Here is a 20,355-nt window from a genome sequence, read left to right as displayed (position 1 = left end):
GAACTGGCGTTCCAAAGGGATTGCAGGGCAGAGAAATCCTCTGAGTCTTTTCTAAAGGCAGAGAGTGAGTGACTCAGTGACTCAGCCCAGAAGGGAAGTTCAGGGCAGGACTTGAGTTAAAAAAAAAAAAAGATGAGGGGCGCCTGGGTGGCTTAGTCGGTTAAGCGTCCGACTTTCGCTTAGGTCATGATCTCGCGGTTCGTGGGTTCGAGCCCCGCGTCGGGCTCTGTGCTGACTGCCAGCTCAGAGCCTGGAGCCTGTTTCAGTCTGTGACTCCCTCTCTCTCTGACCCTCCCCTGCTCACGCTGTCTCTCCCTCTCTCTCTACTAGAAATAAATAAAACATTTAAAAAAAAAAAGATGAAATAAAGAATAATCGCCACCTGGTGCCCTGCAGACAGCACTAGGGACTGCAGCGCGGGGGGCTCTGGGACCCTGCATCAGCCCTACCATTCATGAGGGGCAGTGGTGCTGCACCTCTTCAATAGCTTACACTGATGCTGTGTGATGATTAACGGGAAAGATCCCTGATTCTTTGACATTCCTCCCATTGACAGATGGGGCCTCTGTCTCCTTCCCTTGAAGGTGGGCTGGTCTGTGATGTCTTTGACTGACAGGGGGTGGTGAACGTGATCTGTGCGACTCTTGAAGTTCATCACAGAAGGCAATGCCGCGCTGACCTGCCACGTAAGGAAGTCCCACGACCCTCTCCACATTGGAGAGGTCACGCACAGGAGTGCTAGGTGACACTTTCAGCTGAGCCTAGTCATGTGAGTGAAAGAAGCTTCTAGATGATTCCAGGATCCTGCTGTAGAGTTCTCTGAAACCTTCGGATCTTTCCAAGTCCCCAGACTTGCCAGGGAAGAGCTGGGTTATCTGCCCTGGGCCCTGCTGAATTCCTGACCCGCAGAACCCATGAGCATCATGAAGTGATGGTCTTGCACCAGTAGCTTTTGGGTGGCTTGAAATGCATCAAGTAACGAGGGCTGCATTCCTACATTTAAAGGTAAGGGAAACGAGGCTCAGAGAAAGACAGAGGATGTGATTAGGTCAGAGTCACACAGCTGGCATAGGGCACAGCTCCCTCTCAGCTGTGTGAGCCCAAAAGCCCTGCTGTTCTATCTCTCTGGCCTGCCCGGTTCCTCAGGGATGGGGCTGTCCAAGCAGGCTGGGAGTCTCCATCCCTGGCGGCAGCCCAGGCAGCTGGAACCCTCTGGAAGGATGCCATGGAAGGGAGACAAGACACGGGTTGGAATAGGAGCACATGATTTTTAAAGCGCCTTCCCCTCCCCAACTCTTAGAGATCATGATTTAGGCGATAAATCAGGAGGCCCCCCCAGAAAAGTGTCATCCCCAGAATGACAACGGGCACAATTCGCTCAGCGGGTTCCCATGAGGAAAGGCCCACCTGTGTGGTCAGGTCTGCTTCAGCGCTCCTGCCCCCACCCCAAGCTTTTATTTATTTATTTTTATTTTTTAAAAAATTTCTTTTCTTTTTGTTTTTTTAATGTTTATTTATTTTTGAGAGACAGAGAGACAGAGCGTGAGCAGGGGAGGGTCAGAGAGAGAGGGAGACACAGAATCTGAAGCAGGCTCCAGGCCCTGAGCTGTCAGCACAGAACCCTACACGGGGCTCAAAATCATGAACCGCAAGATCATGACCTGAACCAAAGTCAGGCGTTTAACCTACTGAGTCACCCAGGTGCCCCTACCCCAAGCTTTTAAAGATCACATGAATGCCGACAAATTAAATTGGTCCTTCTCTGGCCACTGATAGAAATCCAAAGGCACTTAGATGAGAATGTACAAATCTTTATTTTTCTGAAAAGCATAACACATTTGGTCTGAAGGAGAGATGCCCCCGGCTCCTGTCAGGGGAGGAAAGAGCAGCTCGTCTGATCAAGGACGGGATAAGCCCGGGCCCCTCAGGACACGGCGTCTGTGGGGTGGATTTGCAGCTTTCTCTATTAGACAGCAAGGGAATTTTTTATTCTACCTATAGCCTCAAGTTGTTAGATTTTTTAGAGGAGGCTCGTGAATGAATGTGAGTGACCTCCCAGTGGGCCCTAATGTATGTGTTTCTCTCTCAGCGGCTCACACGCGTGTGCTCTGAAGCAAATGGGTTCTGCGGGCCCCCCCCCCTCCCCACCCACCCGGTGGCCTTTCAGAGAGGCGTCTCAGCTGAGATGCTTATGCAAATTCCATATTCTCTGGTCTTTTCTCTGCAGACCCTGATGTCGTAGACGGGATGGGGCTGTGTATCTGCACGACCTGGGCACAGGTGACTCTGTGGCCCGTCAAGCTTGGGAAGCTCCTTGTGCGGAGGAAGAAACAACCCCTTCACCGAGGTGTCTGTCAGGTCAAGTTCTACTGAGGTGGCAATGTGCTCATACCGGGAACTGACCAGAAAGGGCGGGCAGTGGAGGGAGGAGCCCCAGGCAGAGAAAGCTGGAAAGCGCTAGAAGCTGGGAGATAGAAGACTGAAAGGCAAGTTGTACCTCCGACCCCTCCCCACCACCCCCCTGCAATCCATGGCCAAGGTTGAACAGGCAGGGCCCCGTGGCTCCGGCTTCTTGGTCTTTGCCCCACGCTGAGCCTTCAGGAGTCGCTGCCCACCAGGTTCAGCAGGGCGTTCTTGTAGTCACCGCTGGTGTCTCCCTGAGGACGGGGGGGACAAGAGAGTCAAGGCATATCTGTCACCTGCTGTTATGACTACGAGTCATGGTCCTCGGGAAGAGACCTGGCACATCCCTACATCCCTGTGTGGGTTCCCATGACAGAGGCCCATGCTGTCACCCACCTTTTCTTGTTTTCCATTTCAGACAATTTCTTTTTATCTCTGTCTGATTCTCTTACTAGTACAGGGGAGCTTCATGCAGAAAACGAATCAGAGACACAGTTCTGCTCTGGAGCAAGGAAGGCATTAGATGGTCCCCCACCCCCATCAACTGTCCCAAGACTCTTCTCCATGTCAGGACCCGGGCAAGTGCCACCATTCATTTATTCGACACAACCCATCATTTATTGAACACCTACTTATGTTGAATGGAGGCGAAAGCGGGGCCCTCAGGGCCAAACCTAGAGTCAAGGGGTGGGTGGGAGGTGGTGAGAGCCCAGGCTTTGGGTCCACGCAGAACTCAGACCACAGCTCTATCGCTCACTGACCCTGTGGCTGAGGCAAGTCCTGTCTCCACCCTGAGACTCCTGTTCATCTATCAGATGACCTTGATGCTGAAACGAGCGTTGCTAAGATGTGCTGAGGAGTGAATAGCAGGGGAAACTGGGACTTGCCTGCTCAGCAGCTGGCTCACATAGGATAGACCCTGCAAGGCCAATGGCTGAATGCCATTTCTGTGGTCTGCCAGTCCCCCTTGGCAATGACACAGGTCCTGGTAGGTCTGGCTGGTCAAGGGTCTGTGCACAGAGCCAGGGAGAACAGGGGAAGGCATATCACCGACTCCCTTTTTATGTGGTTGAGGAAAAGGGGAGGGTGAGGATAGAAGTGGTTGGGCGGGGCAAGTTCCCCTTTCCTTTTTTTTTTTTAATGTTTTTTTTTTTTAATTTATTTTTGAAGAAGAGAGAGACAGCATGAGTGGAGCAGGGGCAGAGGCAGAGAGAGAGACACACACAGAATCTGAAGCAGGCTCCAGGCTCTGAGCTGTCAACATAGAGCCTGATGCAGGGCTGGAACTCATGAACTGTGAAATCATGACCTGAGCCGAGCCAAAGTCAGATGCTTAACTGACTGAGCCACCCAGGCGAGTTCCCCTTTCCTATGCGCTACAGCAGTGTATGCCTGATGGGAATCACCTAGTCCTTATCTGTTTTGTCAGATTTGCTTGTATAATCATTATTTGGGCCTGAAATTTTCTTGTAGATTTTTAACTACATTTTAAATTTTTTCCTTCCTCCCTCCCTTCCTTCTTCCCTCCCTTTCTTCCTTCTTTCTTTCCTCTCTCTCTCCCTCCCTTCCTTCTTGCTTTCCTTCCTTTCTCTCTCTTTTTTACTATTCACAAAACAGTTTTTGTAATACAGTATTTTTGTTTCTGTGTTACTTTGCTTTTTTCCAGAGAACTATTCATTGTATCTATCTTTTTAAATGTGCAAGTGTAAAGTTATCCACGGAGCTTTTATAAATTTTTCTATTAATTTCTATACAGGAGTTTTAATGCTGGTTTCCCTGTTGGAAATCATTTTTGCCTTAATGACATCTACAGAGAGTGGTTTATATAAAAAGAAAATATTTGCCAGTTTCAACTAAATTTCCGTGAGTGACAGCTGTAGGCAAAACCTAACGAAGGTGGGCTTCTTGTATGTCTAGCCCAGGAACTAGATCATCGATTACATTGATCAGACACTAATTGGCCTGCTAACTCTCCATGAAGTCTACATGCTGGATGCTGTGACCATTCTTGCTCAGAGTTTTTGTCCCTCTGAAGTCTGCCTGTGGCTGCATCTAACTGCGATGGTGAGAAGGTAGACACATTTCCCTGATGCTACAGAAGCCATGTATGGTTGAAAAAAAATCCCTAACACTCTCCTGAGACTGGATGCTGGGAAAGTCATTGCTGCAGGTGACATGTCAGGAACTGGGGCTGGGTCGTGGGTAGCTCTCCTATCTTTTGACGATACTGGCTGGAAAGCCAAAAACAAAACAAAGAATAATTCCACTGTTCCTCACCCCCACCTACGCACTGGCCTATCCTGAAGCACTGTAAAGTAGAAATGTCTTTTTAACTTACTGTGAGCTATGTGTTTCTTGGACAGTGAGGTTGACAACAGACATTTGTGAAATAACTAGAGACTTGACTTAGCAGCCAATGGAGACTCAGGGTTATATTTCTCGAGGTTTGGTTTCTGCTAACGAAACTGTCAAGGCCACATTTGCATTAATAACTAGAAGAGGTATGATTCACAGTGGTGTGATTGTCACTGCATTTTCTCAGCTCCAGAAGGTTCACTGACCAGCATCTGGTAGGCAACATGCAGGAGCCCATCTGATTTATCTCCTTAAGATTGTGCTGCTAGGACTATCTAAGTCTGGACTTGAAAGCTATTACCCAGTTCCTACCAAACTATTTATTGTCATTGACATTTGAATATGGCTTCCTTCCTCTGAGAGGATTCAGTGTGTCATTTTCAAAGGGGCAACCATAGCTTGAGCGCAAAGCCAACTCTGGGTGCGATGTACATGGGCCTCCATGATCTGGTCTCTGTGCACCTGCCCATGTCCCCTCCCAGCCCTAGCCACATTCACCCCCTTGTTGATCCCTTTACACACTGCATGGCAACGAATGCTCGAGTGTGACACCCGCTGGGAAGGGATGGGCACATGTGACTTAGGACTCTGGTCACACCATCCAGGTCTTCCAGTAATGCCTCTGTTTCAAACGAGGGATGGAATCAGGAACTCATGGCTTACCATGATCATGCTGCTTAGGGTCTTGCCATACATCTTCGTGAACTGGCACTTGATGAGATTTAAGTCAATCTCGCTCCTTGAAACGATGTTTCTTATCAGGGTCCCATCGCGTGTCCCTGCTCCCTGGACAAGATGCAGCAAGCATCAATCACTGCTTGTCTTTCTGGTCCATCTCTGTGATGATGGACACATCTGTGCTTTGGGTGCAGGGGACTTTCACGGGGGACAGAGATGAAGGAATGAGCCTCTGCTTCACAGGTGAAGCACTGAGAGGGGTGCTTTAGTAGCTCAGGATCTCCATTCCCTCAATCTCTCTCCCTCATTGCCCACGTATCAGCCCCTATTGGGAGCCAAATGTCCCAGAGTGCACTGTTTGCTGGGTTTGCCACATCAGATTCTAGGCACAGAATACTCGCCGCTCTAGGAATAAGATTTTTTCCTCAGGTAGCAACATCATGAAGCTCAGCTCAACTGGCTAAGTCATAAGCAGGACCTTTCTGATTACTTGCATCTTTGACTAGTCTCATGTCAGATGGCACCATGGCCCAGGGAACCCCATGCCCTCTCTCACTTCCTGGCCAGAGAACTTAGGGCTCTAAGTTCAGGTGGTACCAGCAAGCACAGATCAGAAAAGGTGGGCACTGACTTCAGTCTCAGGGAATCACTTTGAATGTCTATCTTCCAATTTGGTTCCAGGTGCTGGAAACTTCACCTGATACAAGTGGCCTGGACATCTGTTTGAATGGCTACTGCAGGCTCTTGGACAACAGACAGACCCAGACTGGCATGTCTGGGATGTACGAGAAAGTGGAGCACCGCATGTGGCAATCTCGCTCTGAACTTCCATTCAAAGGGTGCCTTGACTTCCTGCTCCCTCAGGGAGGTCACATGGTGAGATAAAAAGGACAGGTGGACTGGCTTGAGTTCAAATCAAGGCTCAGCCACTTACAAGCTGTGTGACCTTGACCACAAGCCCTAGTTTCACCACCTCTAAGATAGCAGTTATGACACAGATCTCACAGGATTGTGATAGAAGTTCAGTACAGTGAACACCTGTGAAAACACCTACTCAGATTCACCCTCAGAAGGTGTGGATTCCCTTCCCCAGTCTCAGTTTGCCGTTTGAAGACTACAGCATTCTGATCACAAGAGGTTGGAATAAGAGAAGACACAGTGTCGAAGATGGTAGTGGCTCTGAACACTTTGGCTTTGCAGTTGGAGCCCAGTAGGGCTGATAATAGGGGACACACAAGACAGAATAATTACCTTCAAGGCGTAGTAAAGTCGCTCTGCAAAGTAGCTGTGGAGGTTCCGGGTGCATTTCACTGGCAAACAGGAAAGCTCTGTTAACACTAGAGGTTGTAGGCTGCATTGCATGCATGTTTATCTATTTATGTCCTGCCTTGGGTCTTAAGGGCTAGCCTTCTGCAATTCTTGGCCTATTTATTTATGCTTTGTGTAGTTCAAAAACTAGGGTATTGGGTGGGGTGGGACAGGGAAGGAAGCTTGGAGGCACTGGGCACAGGTCCGAAGGCACAGAGCAAGCAGGCAAAGCAGGAGGTGTAAATGCACTGGGGTCCACAGAGATGGCGCATCGGAGAATGGCTCTGTCCAGGGCAGCCCCTGGGCTCTTATACTCCAGAGCCAGCTTTGCCAAGAAGCCAGCCACTCAGCTCCACAGAAGGGCCTTGGTTATGGTGACCACTGGCCTCAGAGTGCCCACTTTACATGTCACTTATCATTTGAATTTCCATGTGACAGATGGGGCCCAGCCCCAGAGCACTAAGGACACCAGAGGGTGGGTCCCATGCTCGTTTTCATGGATTCTGTTTCAGAGACTTGGCATCTGGGTCAGGGACAGCTCTCTAGCCCAGGGCAGCAGAAAGAGTGTGGGTCTTGCTTGAAGTAGGCCGATTGGTTCAATGGCCTGCCCATGGTCTGGCACGACCTCATTCTCTGACCTGCCTGCCTTACACCATCCTCATCTGTGAAGGGAATGATTGGAGTCTTCAAGGACGATAGGAAGTGCCCAGCCCAATAGAGCACTGCACACCTTTGCCTTTCCCTGCCTGAAGATTTATCAGGAGGTTGTTCAAACTCCATACAGGGGCTGACTCACTGAGATTGGAGCGGGGGGGGGGGGGGGGGGGGGGGGGCGGCGCTGAGATGCTCCAACCTAGACTGGTTTTTATCATGGCAGTCAAAGCCTGCTGGGGAGTTCCAGATGCCTCAGGCCACCCTGAAAGACCCAGACACATTGTGGAATTCCCCTGACTGCCCAGCACCAAATGGGGACAGCCTGGTGTGGAGGTGAGTGTCCTAGCCCCAGGGCCCTGACCTTGGCTCCATCATAGGAGGGAGGAGAGGAAAAGTCCCTCTGCCCCTGGGCCTCAGCTGTGCAATGGTTCACCTCCCTGTGATCTCAGTTCTGGCCCCCAAGGTGTGGTCATGCCTTAGGGAAGGCTCTCAATGCTCCCTGACATCAGACCATCAATCTCTCAGTGTGGATTCCAACTATATATCATCATTTCTTCAATCAGCAACCAAGGAACAGATCAGGCTGCTGGCTAAGGTCTAGACAGGTGACTTTCTTCAGGGCTTCACAGTAGACCCAGAATTTTCACTGTGTGGCTGGTGGAGGGAAGCGCAGGCCCTGGGTCTGACATAATCCTGCAAATGTGCACACACATTCACATGCTCACTTATTCTCACATGCCTCATGCTCACACTCACACACTCACACAGCACGGGGATTATGTGGGCAGTACCGAGAATAGTCCTTGGTGGGATAAAGCACACTGAAGACACTGGGGCTGGAATAATTCCAGTGTGCTGAGCTGAAGGGTACATGTATTGTGTGGCCTGGTGGTGGCCAGCGGTGGTCCCTTGAAGGTGGAAATAGGTACCCAGGTGCTTACAATTGCTACCCTGGGCACTGCCCCACTGCCGAGCCCTGTGACTGTGGTCACCTGCGTGTCTGGTCGCCGAGCCCCATCTCTTACCCACTGTGAGCATGGCCTCCTCCAGGGAGCCGTGGGTCTCACTCTTGATGCTGTCCTCAATGCTCTTGCTGGCGATTTTCTCATATTCCTCAAACACTGTAGAGAGACATCCTCCCTTAAGGGATATACAGGCCTCAGTGTGACACCCCCAGCATCTCAGATCAGAGACTGCATATCCACATGCCGCCCCTGACCTCTGCTTGGTTGCCGGGGAAAGGGTCCAGGTCTCCTTGTCTCTCTCCCCAGCTTCATGACTAGACAAGGATGCACACTGGCTACTCAGCGTGACGGGAGCAGCCCTGTGGCCAGGGTGCCCTGTGCAGCCTGACATTGCATCCCTCCCTCCCCGGTACCTCTCATCAGGTGCGTGGCACTGCGCGTGCACAGGATGGTGATGAACTTCATCTCGTCAGTCCCATGAATCTTCTCGCCCGCTGCATACAGATCCTAGCATTGGGACAGCCGCAACAAGCCCATGAAGGGGAGCAGGGAGGTGGGGGTTCCCCCGACCCTCCCACCAGGTCGGTGAAAATCCCTTCTGAGTACCAGGCCAGAAGCCACTCTGGGAACTCCCCTGCTTCCCCCGGAGGCTTTGCTCTGTCTCTGGGCATCTCTAAGCACTCTGCCAGCAGGCAGAACTATAGCGATCTGCATATGCCCTTCTGGTCCTCAGAGGCCTCAAGTCCCTAGGTTGGTGGGCTGTTCCTGCCAGGACAGAGCTCCAGCAGACCCCCCCGCCAAGTCATTCCCTTTCCTGTTTCTGAGTCTCCCCAACACCCTCACTTCCCTCCTGGAACACCAAGACGATAGAGGTCTGCAGAGGTAGAGGCTGGGTCCCAGCCTAGCTTAGTGCCAAAGAGAACCCAGATGGGCAGACGGGCTGAGGGAGGCTCTCAGGCATCAGCCCCAAGAGTCTAGGTGGCCGAGGGTGGGGAAGGAGGCCCATGGGGCAGTAGCGGCAGAGGGTGTTAATGTAGCCTCACCTGTGCATCTTGGACGGCCAGGCCTGGGTCCACAAAGCCGCTCACATCATCCCTGCTGCCCTAGGAACAGAAAGGGTGACTATGTAAGGGAGGCCAGCCCAGCAGAGAAGCTGGCGCAGAGGGGAGAGCCACACAGGAGGGAAGGCAGGGCTCTACAGCTTTTTGGCCATGGCCACTTCAGCAGGCCAGCTGTCCTCTCCAGGATCAGATTTTCTCATCTGTAAAATAAGAGTAGTAATGGCTGCCTCGTGCTGAGCTAGGGGAATCAGTGAGCTGAGGAAAGCAGAGTGTCTGCATGGGCTGTGTGTGAAGGACCCACTAGGGGACAGGGCACTTTCCTCCCAGTTCTAGGGCGCCCCCGTGTGGCCGTCTGGGAGGTGCAGGTGTGAGAAGCCTCCAACCACGCTGGGAGGTACCCAATGAGCCCAGGCCACTCGGGCTGTACCTTGGCGGTACCTCCACCTCACCCCAACAGCTCTGTCCAAGAACCGCTCCCTGGAGTCCATCTGCTGGGGTCCTCCAGGCAAGGGGCTCCTAGCAGCCCGGAACCGTGATACCTGCAGGAGGCACACCAGGATCCTCTCCAGGTAGCCGCTGGTGTCTGCTTGGATGTCTTCCTCCAGGCTGGACCCATAGTCTGCAGGGGAAACAGACATGTGAGGCACAGACCCGCTTTCCCCCTCCCAGCCCCACTTCCCACACTTCCGCCGGTTAAAGCCTGCTGATAAGAACGAGTCACACGGAGTGGGTTTATGCACCAAGCGTCTGAATGGCAGAGGCTCCACCACCTGGTGGTCATTCTGAACTAGGAAGCAGCACAGATTGGCAACCCAGCTCCAGTCGCAAAGGTGGGCCAGGCCAGGAAGCCCGCTTCATTTGTGGTTTGGCAAAGCCAGAGCCTTTGGGCACGTTGCCCACCAGACAGACCACGTGGAGGACATGCTTACCTCTGTTTACATTGAATCCTGTAGATTCCATGAGAGCTGGCCTGTGGTCTGCTCTCCGCCCCCCACCCCTCCATTGCAACAGGGCTCCCCACAGTCCCCAGGGTCAGCCTGTGTCCAGCCAGCTTGGAGCCAGCCCTGCCCAGTGCTGACACAGCCCTGGACCCACAGCAAGGCCATGTCTTCAAGAGGCAGAGAGCTTAGGGTGCGTGCCCCTCTGCCCAGCAGCCCTTGGGCTTAAGGGGGCTTAGAGACCATCAGGCACAGGACCAGGCACACAGTAGGTGTTTAGCGCCCGTGTGTGGAAAGGCCCAGAAAGGCTCAGTGCACTGCTGGTCCCCTGTCCTCTGCCAGGCTGCCAAAGCTTGTGGCCATTTTCAAGTGAGCCTTTACCTGGCGCCCCTCACCTTCCCTTACCTTCCTCATATGCCTTCATTATCTCCTGCAGATGGTTCTTGGTCCGAGAAGCCAGGATCTCAATGATGACTCCCTCTTTGGTTCCCAAGCCCTGTGGATAAAAACCACTGTCTGCCGGAAAGCTCCGCCGGTGCCCTCCTGCTCTGTCTACCCCTCTTATCTAGAAGCAAGAGAGAGAGTCTCAGGAAGAACGGGTCCCTGCTCTGCCTGCTCTGGTGGGGGCCTTCGCTGGGGGTGTTTGTGGGGAAAGTCGCACGTGTTTGTCTCCAGGGGTGGATCCTGTGGGCAAGCGAGGTGATGGGAAAGCTCTGTTTCGGCTCTGCCCTCCATGCTGGGTGGTCTCTAGCAGGTCACTTCACCTCTCTGGGCCTAAGGCTCCACATCGGTCCTGAGGATAAAGAGCTGCCCCGCCTCGAAGGTGGATTAGAGATAACAGATGTAAAATGCTGGGCATGCACACCCAGTGAGCATCCTTTCTATGAGGATGCATCTAGTTGCTGGACCCTGATTCACTCCTGACCATCTGCGAGGGCTGAAGGAGCAGTGGTAGTAATAGGAAATCCGAGGCACCAGACAGACGGTGCTCTCTAATTCTTGCACACGTGGTCTGGCGCTGTCCGGAGAAGTGCCGATTTTGGCTTCCTCATGGCCCCAGGACGGCAGAGGCCAGCCAGTCTGGGTGTGGGGGCAGTCTGGGCCGCCGGCTGCAGGCTCACCCAGCTTGGTCATTTCAAAAAGAGGCTCAAGGGGAGCTCGGAGCTCCCAGTGCCAGGCTCTCTGGGGGAAGGTGTCCCTGGCAGCGCCCCCACCCAGTCCTCCTCGGCGTTTCTGCCCCTCCCCCACCCCACCTGCTTAGTTACCTTCATGGCATCATGCAGCTCCTTGGCTTCATATCGGTATGGCGGGTACATGAGGGCCACGATGAGCCTCTCAAACTTGCCACTCAGCTCTGACTTCAAGGTCTCGGTGAGATCCTAATGCAAGAAGGAAGGACAATGTTCTGGATGTTGTGGCCACCTGAGTGCAGACAGCAGGGTGGCAGCCAGTCCTCGCAGGCTCTGCTGGACTCCCCTGTGGGCTTTGCCATGCACTGGTGCCGGCTGGGGTCTCTTGGGCCAACAACTTAGCCTCTCAGAGCATCATCACCCTTGCCTGCGAAATGGAGACATAGATGCTCCTGCTATATACCATTGCCTAGGGGATTGGCCAAGAGACGTGTGCGGCTCAACAGCTGTCAGTGTAACGCTGGTCCGAAATACACATTTGTCACTGCTCATCATCAAGTGCCTTCAGAGCCCCCGGACACTCAATAGACGCATGATTGAATTAAGGGATCTATCTCACGTGTGTCTCCTTCTAGGGATGCTGGTCTCCAGAAGAAGCCACAAGACCACACCCAGCTGATCTGCACAGCACAGCAAAGGACCAAGGACCTTGTGAGACCTGGATTTAAATCCCAACCTGGTTGCCTATAGGCTCTGAGATCTTGGGTAACTTACTCAACCTCTTAAAACATCAGGTCCCCCTAATGCTGAGTGCAGAGAATAATGCAAGTTGTGAAGATAAAGAGAAAGACATTTAAAACAATAAAAAAGGACATTGGTGCCCCTGGAATATTAGAACTTCACCATTCACTTTCCTGAGCCCAATCTCCCATCTAATGACATGCATTGACGGAGGCTTCCTCCAGCCGTGGCTACGTGTGCCTTTGTTCCTGTGTTTGGCTAATGCCCCCAGTGCCTGGCTCTGACTCTGGCTGGTGGAAGGAGGTGGGGAGAAAAGGGGTCCAGCCTGTGTGCTTCCTGCCCCCTGGAGTTCCCTGGAGGCAAAGGGAGTAGGCTTGGGGCACAAGAAACTCCAAGATGAAGAGAGAGTCCTGTGACATAGAACAGAGGAGAGCTTGGTCTGCACCTCTGAGTGTGGTCAAGAGAAGGGCATTCCAGGCTCTGGGAACAGGATGAGCAAGGCACAGAGGCGGGGAAACAGCTCAAGGACGGGCCATGGAGCTCCGTGAGAGACGGGGGTGGAGGGGAGGAGGCGTCAGGCTGGACTGTAGGATGCCTGACACCAAGCCAGGGGTGTGAGGAGCCATAGGTAGCTTTTCCCAATAAAACACAGGATGGCTAGTGAAATTCTAACTTCAGATAAACAATTAATAGTTTTAGTGTAACTGCCCTATCTGCCCCATGGTTCTAGAAGCTGGCTTCGAGCCAAGGGCCTTGTCCAGGGTGGAGCTCCCCCCCCACCCCCCACCACCACCCAGGCTGTCTCTGGCCACAGCAGTACCTCCCCACCCCCACCCCAAGCAAACCTGACTCCAGTCCCACCTTTACCTTGCCAAACTGCGCCTTGAAGGACTTGGCAATCTGCTGCCGCTGTGCATTGCTTCTCTTCGTGAGCACATCGATGATGGCCTGTTCGTTGGTCCCTGCAGGGATGCACAGTGTGAGCACCCCCACTGCCCCAGGGAGGCTGCGGGGATGAGCAGGAGGGAGGGAAGCTGCTTGGTGGCCAAGCAGTGGGCACACACCACCTAGATAGCTCCAAAACCTGACGGTTTTCATGGTATCGATAAGACACTCAGAAATCCTTCTGTCCTTTCCCCACCATCTACTCACATAGCGTTGGGGTGCTGCCTGGGGCCAGTCTCAGAGTGATAGAATCTGAGGACGCTCTGGTGATCTGATCTGCTCTGGACACCGTCTGGGGCCTTTGGAGCTCAGACAGTGGACCTCCCATTCTGTCTTCACTTGTGCTGATAGATGTGGGGGAAAGATAGGACTGAGGGCCCCACAAATTGGATCTGAGTCCTGCCCCAGCAGCCAGCAGGCAAGCAGCTTCATCTCCCCGAGTTTTCTCCTTTGGGAAGTGGAGATGACAGTAGAGATCTCATAGGAAGTAGGGGTCATGAACATGCTGTCAAGGTACATCTAGAAATGGTGGTTCTGGGCCCTGGCTGGCTTCAGGAATCCACACTGGAGACGGGAAGGAGGCTACCTGCGCCTGGCCCAAGCAGTGGGGGGACGCTGAGTGTCCTAGGTCAGCCCTACAAACCCCCAGCTTCATCCCTTCTGAAATTTACACTGAGGGGGCAGGTCCAGAGTTCCTGAGGCCTCAGGCTCAGCCGGGTAAAGCTGCCTACCCAAGGACACATAGGCGTGCACAGCAGATGACCTTCTCTTTCCTCCCAGGGAGGCGCAACCACCCTTCCCCTTCTCCTACCCTGGGGTTGGGGGTACCGAGACCAGGGCTGGGGGAGGGGGCCTGTGTGCCTCTCTGGGTGCCAGGAGTCAGCCCCAGAGTCCCAAGCTGTTCCATGGCATCCCCTCTGCAGAGCTGTGAGCGCAGCAGTCTTGAGCAGAGTGGACAGGTGCTCTCGAGTGAAGGCTGAGGACATCCACTCACCAATCCCCTTCATGGCTTTGTAGAGGGTCTCTGCATCCGGGTCTGGGTTAAAGTGGGGGTTGCTCTTCACCGTGACACCCTCCTGTTCAATCTGCAAAAGAACCCCGGCGCGTTCAAAGCAGGAAGGCAGGGAGGGCAGAGCAGATTGCCGGCCCACCTCGCAGGCTGCCCCTGCAGGGGAGAGCGCACGGTTCAGCCCCTGCGGGCCAGCGGTGGAGGCTCAGCCCCTCCTGCCCCCGCCGGGCTTGGCTGTCCCGACTGTCCTCCTTGGGTGAAGGGAGGGCCGAGGGGTCCTCCCTGGTCCAGGACTGCAGCTTCTGGATATGTCAGTTACCAGCAGATATGTGTTGAGGAAGGGGAGCCTTTATTTAAAATTTTAAGTTTTTGAGAAAGAGAGAGAGAGAACAATCTCAAGAGGGGGAGAGGCAGAGGGAGAGAGAGAGAGAATTTTTATTTTGAGAGAGAGAGAATCTTAAGCCCCCAGGTTGCCCCCGGGGTGAGGGAGTAGGGGGCGCTGCAGGGTGTGTGTACAAAGGAGCACGAATCGCAGAACATCCTGTGCGCACGTAGCTCCGGGTTAGCCCTCCTGGGAGGTCTCTGACGCAGGCCAGCCGCTCAGGTGTCAGCTGCGTGGGGAAGCTGCTATTGGGTGAGGAACCCTGAGAGACCACAGCCTGCCTGGCCCGGCTGTGAGGGGTCTGTGGTTGTCCTCTGGGCTCCGTGGGACTGCCACGTCACCTCCACAGAGCGACTCTTTGGTGAATAGGCTGGCACCAGTCAGAACCACAGCTTGTGGGAGGGAGCCTCACAACCTCTCCTTCCCCTGCCCCTGCCCTGGGGTGTGGTCTCTGGATCAGGCCAGGCCTCTCCCAGCTAGTGCCATCTGAGGGCAGGGACCAGGCCCTACCCATGGCCACCCCTAGCACGGTTGACAGGCAGTGGGAAAGGACAACCCACCCCAAACCGCTAGGGCAGTGAGCAAGCAAGGACAGGCTTCGTGGAGCTGAACACACTGCCTGGAGAGCGTACAGACGAGGTTGGGAAGAGAGGCATGGTCTGAGCTCCAGCTGCCTCCTTGCTGAGAAGTGGGTACTTAGAAGAAGGTAGAGAGCCAGGATCCCCCGCTGAACATCCTGACTGCTTAGGGCCTTTGCAAGTCCATGGGCTCATGGAGGACAGAAGGTTAGGTTTAGAAAGAGCTGCATGGTGCTCTGAAAATTGTGATATAAACAAGAGAAAGTACTTGGGCCTTTGACTTGGGCCAAATCTTTAATCCAAGGCAGGCCTGAAAGCTCTTTAGATTTGTGCCCTGTAGAATTTCTCAGATCCAAATGAATAATCTTTTTTAAAGTATGTGTTTGAGGGAAAGGGATAGTAGAGGAGTGGAGGGAGATAGGAGATTGGAATCTGAAGAAGGACTCAAGAGATCTTTCAATGGAAAGGAATTTAGTTCCATTGTGTTTGGTCTCCTGTGCACCTGTACACCTACTCCTTCTCTCTGCCCCTCATCTACTCATCTACTTTCTCACCTACCCACCCCTGAGCCCACTCATTCATTCATCCATCCACTCTCCACCAAGACATTAATGGCCACATCCACCCATCCACCTATCCATCCATGTATTCATTCATTTAGTCACCATGTCCATCCTTCTAACCATCCATACATCCATCTAACCACCCATCCATGCACCCATTTAATCACTGCATGTATCCATCTATTCATTCATACATTCTTCACCCATCCATCCATCCTTCTAAGCCCTGATTAGGTCCTGAAAATACAAGGCAGATTGCCATCTGTGGGGTATCTATAGGAATGTTCCTTTTGAGTAAGAGGTAAAAAGTCTTTCTACACCTTTGGTTGAATTTCAAGTGTCTGGTAACAGATTTTCCTATCTCATTTCTTAGCAACATGCACCATGCACAAGAAACAATTCCTTGTGCAAATTCCATCCAGAAGATCCCCTGTGCACGAATACATAGTATCCCTTGTTTGTGGAGTCTGAGCTGCTATTCCTACTGTTAGCCGTCGATCATCTCCTTTGTGCCAGGCCCTTTGTGCAAGTTGGTTTAGGTGTTGTAAGGGCAGTGCTGTGCAGCTCCTTGACCTCTCCAATAGTCGCACTAGGTAGGTATGGATGTGGCATTTTACAGGATAGGGAGTTGGGCTCGGAGAGCTTGTCCAGGTGACATAGCTAGTAAGTGGTGGGGTCGGCACTGCTCCCATAACCTGACTCAGAAGCTGAGCTCTGTGTACTTCCTCGACCCTATTGATGACTCCACCTTTTCGAGACAGTGAACTTTCCTGGAACCCTTCACTGAAGGGAAGCCTTGCCCACAGGGTGTCTGGGAACTTGAGCTCTGGGTGCCACCCGAAGGGACTTTCTCCCTGCCCCCAAGCTGGCAGTGAATGCACAGTGACTGAGTCACTGGGGAGCAGCCCATTCAGCCAGTCTGAGGTCAGCTCCGGTGGGCGTGTAAGTCAGCCGCTCCCTGGGGGTTTGTTGTGATTTTGCTGCATTGAGGAGGCTCAGCCTCTCTTCCCACTCCATGGTGTTAGGGGATAAAAAGTGCCATTATCTGGAATCAGACCCCAGAATATAAGCAGGGCAGGATAGGGCTCCAGATCTTCCTATCTGAAACACCACGCTGTTGGAGGAAGAGTCTGTCTGGGCCCCTTGCCTGGAGTGGGCTTGTCCAGACAGGAACATTTTCACTGAAAAGGTGACTCAGTCAGTCCTGCCTGCGACTCTATCTGTAAGAGCTCTGTTCGGCTAAGCTGCCACACCTTTGCACTCCCCCGTCATGGGGCTGCCCTGGGGAGCCCGGGAGACAGGCCTTCATCTCTGTAAGAGAGGCACAGACCACTTCCCCCACCACTGCCCCCAGTCCTGGGCCTGGTCCTCACTGGCAGTCTGCCTGGGATCTTGCTGCCCCAAGCCCATCTCCCCACTGGTTTTGGGCAGCCAAGGCCCACCATTTGGGATCTGGAATTGGGCTTCTCAGAGTCTAACCCAGACCCTAGCACGTACTAATGTGGCCACCTTGGGGGCCTGCTGAGTTTCCTGTGCCTCAGCTTCTTCACCTGTGGATAAGGGCACCGGCATCTACGTTGTGGAGGTGGGACGAGGCTCAAGGGAGATATTGAATGTGAGATGCTTAGTATGATGTCTGGCACACAGTAGGTGCTCAGCAAAGGCCATCGTTATCTTGCCAGGTTGGCAGGTCCCCGCAAGGAGGCTTCGCCCGCCTGGCTGGGTAGGGTCCCTGCCGCACGGGGAGCAAGGCCCAGAGCTGGCCCCGCTAGGCCAGCAGCTGACCGTGGAAAAGTGGGCCCTCCTTGCCATGTCTGTATCAGGCCAGGCCAGGACAAAACTGGAGGCCACTCTAGCCCCTTGACCTGTCCCTGCTGCTTCGCCGGGGCCCAGACAACTGCCCCACCATTGCCGCTAGCTTCCTCTCTGTCCAGGTCTGGCATGTCTGACCCCGACAGCCCCTGGGTTGAGCCATTTGTGACAAAGAGATTTCCTGAAGCGGGATAAGCCTGGATCACCCACTGCCACTCCCAGAGAGCTTAGGGACAGGAGTGGAGAGTGACCTGAATTCTAGCCAGATCCCTGCCTGCTAGCTCCGGGGCTGAGCCAGGCACTCAGTGTCTCCGAGACTCAGTTTCCTCATCTGTGAAATGGAAAGAGCAGCCCTGATGACCTGGGTGTGCCTGGGGACGAAATGAAGGCATCGTGCCTGGGCACAATGTCACCTGCAGATGTCATCTGCTTGTCCTCTTTGTCCCCCTCTTGGGTTGTCAACTCCTTAGCATGAGATGGCCTCAGACTCAAACCCAGATGAAACACTCCCAAGAATCTGTTAGTTCAGTAGGAGACTCGGGGACAGGCTCTGCGGTCTTCCCTACCTCAGGCCTCCATGACTCTATAAAGCATGGATTTTAGCCACTCAAGGCCCCTGTGGGCCAGGTCCTCCCTCCTTCTCTTCTCTTTCCTCAATCTGGACGAATAAGTCTTGATCCCTGGAGGCCTGCTGGCCCTCCCATGCCCTGAGGTGTAGGCATTGATCAATCCTCCATCAGCTAATTTGATCACGTTGCTCATCAGCTCAAGGATCTTCAGTGGCTCCCCATTACCCTTAGGGTAAAGCCCAAGCCCCTTGGCCTGCCATGTGAGGCCTTTTAGGACCTGTCCCGCCTGTCTCTTCAGGTCTATCTCCCCCATTCCTCTCCCCTCTTACTCAGGGCCCTCTCTGGAGCTACTTCGCTCCAAAGCCAAGCTTCCCACCCTTCTGGGCTTTTTGCACATATGTTCTCTCTGCAACGAACCATCTGCTCAATTCTCCTCAAACACATGGATGTGCATACATACCACACACACGCACAGATGGCTCACACATGATAAGCCCTAGCTTTGAGCAGCCTCACTCCTCCCTGCTGGGGCTCGTCCTCTGGGCTTCCTCAGCCCCTCAGCTCCCCTCAGTGCATTTCAGGGTTCCTTTATCTGTCTGCCCCTCCTCCCTCAACTTCCCTCCTAACTGTGAGTGCCTCTAGGGCTGGGACAGTTTCTTCTCTCTTGCCTCCTCCGTGGGCAGCCTGGTGCCTGGCCGGCAGGCAGCGTCATGCTTGACTGAGCTGACATCTGTCCACCCACACCTTCCACCCCTGCTCGCTCCACACTTACCCAGGCTTTCCACCAGGCCATCTTGTTCGCCTCTCAATCGCCTTTCTCCAGAGAGACGAGGACGTACGTGTCCACCTTTCCTCTACTCCCAGATGGCACAGGACTGGCCCTCCCGATGAGCAGGCCAGGTCGCTTGCGGGTGGGTGTGGTGGTGCAAGCAGGCCCCAGGCCCCACCCAGCGCCGCCCCCATCCCCTCCCTTTCCCTCTGGGCCCTGCCTGGCTCTGGATCCCTCCTGTGGCTCCCAGGCCGCACCCAGGCACCGCCCGAGCCTGCCTGTGGAATTCGGCCACTCACTGCCAGACGGCTGGGCTGTGGCTGTAACGCAGACTGGAAATTCTGAGTCCCGACCTCTGAAAGCCCCACTTAGTAAACATGGCTGTTGTTTCACACTGTCTTTACTAGACCTGATCTATATAAAAAAGAAGGATATCACATCTCCCTTTCTTTTATTGCGCAGTTTCTACCCCATTAACAGGCAGTGAGGAGCCCTGCAAAGGACATAAGCACTGGCGGCCTCCATTTATGGAGGTCTCTCAGTCTGGACACCTCTTTAATCACTGTGTGCATTCTGTCTCCCTTATTCTTTGCCTCAACCCTGAGAAGCAGGTGTGAGCTCCATGTTCCGCAGAGAGAAGCAGCCTCCAGTGTTCAGATCATTTGCACAAGTCCTACCTCTTGAGCTGTCAGCCACCAGGTCTCTCTGACTTGCTCTGCGCCTACGCTGTGCTGGGCCCCGCGGGACGCCAGCCAGCCAAGGGAGGGAGCCGACTCCCGAGGGAAGAGGTTCATTTTTTCCTCTCTGGAGCTTGACTTCCCTGGGTCTTCTGACTAGAGTGTTCCATGGCACACTCTTTCTACCCAACTCTTAACCCACCCTTCAGGGTAAACACAGTGGCTCAGGGGGGCCCCAAGGCCCCTCCATCTTGGGGAGACCCTCCCAGGGCTTCCAGATCCCCGGAGTGAAAAAGAGCCCCATAGCGGTGTGATTGTTTCACATTCAGTGAAACCTCTCAGGGCAATAGATAAGAGTTATCGCTTGATGCAAAATCCTCTGGTTTCCTGACCCTGAGTCCAGTACCCTTTGCTCCACATACACAGTGTCTCCGGGCTGTTCTTTCTGGAAGTGTGGGCTGGGGTGGGTGGGGACAGAGCTGGGCCAGGATGCAGAGGCTAGGGGAGGCAGCCACCACCCAGAGCTGCCGGAAGACTGGGGATCCCTACTGCATAGCGCTGTAAGGTGCATCAGAGAGCCACGTTCACTGAGAAACGGTCTACTCTTGGTCTTTGGGGGCCCACACTCCCCAGCCTCCCTGGGAGGGAGTCCTTTGGGTCAGAAGTGAGGTGCCCTCGATGGTGGGGCTTCTCAGGACTTCAGCTGCCCATGCCATGTGCATGTGGGGGTGGGCCCATGCTGTGGCATGAGTGTGAGTATTTAGGGACTGGGTCCCCTCCAGGAGGCTGTGGTTGAAGTCTAGTTATGAGAAAGACCT

General features: G+C 53.7%; 1 protein-coding gene across 1 annotated transcript; it reads right to left on the bottom strand.

Moving 5' to 3' along the window:
* Positions 1 to 1,790: 1,790 nt before the first annotated feature.
* On the bottom strand, positions 1,791 to 18,997 carry LOC120232805 (annexin A8). Its single transcript, XM_039233748.1, has 12 exons — positions 18,864 to 18,997; positions 14,173 to 14,263; positions 13,101 to 13,195; positions 11,628 to 11,741; positions 10,768 to 10,858; positions 9,964 to 10,043; positions 9,407 to 9,466; positions 8,777 to 8,870; positions 8,424 to 8,519; positions 6,688 to 6,746; positions 5,422 to 5,544; positions 1,791 to 2,657 (listed from the first exon to the last, which is right to left on the bottom strand). Exons 1-12 carry the CDS (start codon positions 18,882 to 18,884, stop codon positions 2,598 to 2,600), a joined length of 984 nt encoding a protein of 327 aa, XP_039089679.1. The 5' UTR covers positions 18,885 to 18,997; the 3' UTR covers positions 1,791 to 2,597.
* Between the last annotated feature and the right edge of the window lie 1,358 nt (positions 18,998 to 20,355).

This window comes from Hyaena hyaena, unplaced genomic scaffold, assembly GCF_003009895.1.
Source record: "Hyaena hyaena isolate Hyena2069 unplaced genomic scaffold, ASM300989v1 scaffold_78, whole genome shotgun sequence".
In the NCBI taxonomy this organism is placed as follows: domain Eukaryota; kingdom Metazoa; phylum Chordata; class Mammalia; order Carnivora; family Hyaenidae; genus Hyaena; species Hyaena hyaena.
The sequence above is the reverse complement of the archived record's forward strand: the minus strand, read 5'-3'. Positions and strand labels throughout refer to the sequence as shown.